The sequence below is a fragment of the Echinococcus granulosus genome (genome assembly GCF_000524195.1).
Source record: "Echinococcus granulosus chromosome Unknown EG_S00030, whole genome shotgun sequence".
NCBI classification, from domain to species: Eukaryota; Metazoa; Platyhelminthes; class Cestoda; order Cyclophyllidea; family Taeniidae; genus Echinococcus; species Echinococcus granulosus.
The window spans coordinates 17,208-17,991 of record NW_020170410.1 but is presented as its reverse complement, the minus strand read 5'-3'; the positions used below and the strand labels follow the sequence as shown (position 1 = coordinate 17,991).

At 50.6% G+C, this 784-nt stretch overlaps 1 protein-coding gene across 1 annotated transcript in view; it reads right to left on the bottom strand. All coding sequences in view use genetic code 11, as the record gives it.

The window, feature by feature from the left end:
- EGR_04623 (hypothetical protein) overlaps nt 1-460 on the bottom strand; it is a gene marked incomplete at both ends in the record, with an annotated part of 6,147 nt that extends 5,687 nt beyond the window's left edge. Inside the window, one exon of the mRNA XM_024493872.1 lies at nt 19-460. Coding sequence (XP_024351625.1) covers nt 19-460 — 442 coding nt within the window. The remainder of the gene's footprint in view (nt 1-18) is intronic.
- Between the last annotated feature and the right edge of the window lie 324 nt (nt 461-784).

The following is a 784-nucleotide window of genomic DNA, read 5'->3' as shown; positions in this document are numbered from 1 at the left end:
TGGGTTGGTACACCTTACCATAATTGTCAACGGAATGGCAAACATCAATGAAGCAGACAACTCGGCAGTTGCCACCAGTGCTGCAGCCATAGCCATGGAACGATCCATTGACGCATTTGACATGTTGACACTGCTGGAAGTCGTAGAAGTCACTGCACTTGCCATCATTGCATCCACTCCAGTAGCCGCAGTTTCCACCATAGCAGCCATGCTTACCCAGTGCTCCACTACCCCACGTCTCCTGCATTCCCTTGTGTGGAAAGACTGCGTTGCCGAAACCGTGGCACGATGACTCGGAACACGTGTAGTCGCAGACGCCACCGCGACAACCGTAGCCAGTATTTGCACCAGAATGGCACACACGTGATTGACATGAGGGGAATGTTGGCTGTTTTGGATGGCTGAAGCCACCAACTACGAGACAGGCGATTACAACGGCGAAGACAGTCATCCAACCCATTGCGGCGATGTGATATTTTTGACTTCGATGTGCTCCTTTATAGGCGTTCGTGGAAAGGGGTTCCCCCTTCTCACGCACGCCATTGGTTCGTTGGCCCAGTCACGCCTCACTCACCCCCGATTTATCTGTCAGTCAGTCACCATGACCTCACATTTGACTGTTCTACCATTGTAGCATGCAATTTTGGAAGGTGATATTTCTCCACAGACTCCGACATCCGTGACTCGTTACACCTTTGTGCATTTAGAATGTGACACAGCTGATACAGTGCGTTTCTCCGCTATGGTGGAATATTTGGATTATCAGCACATGTGCATCAGCAGG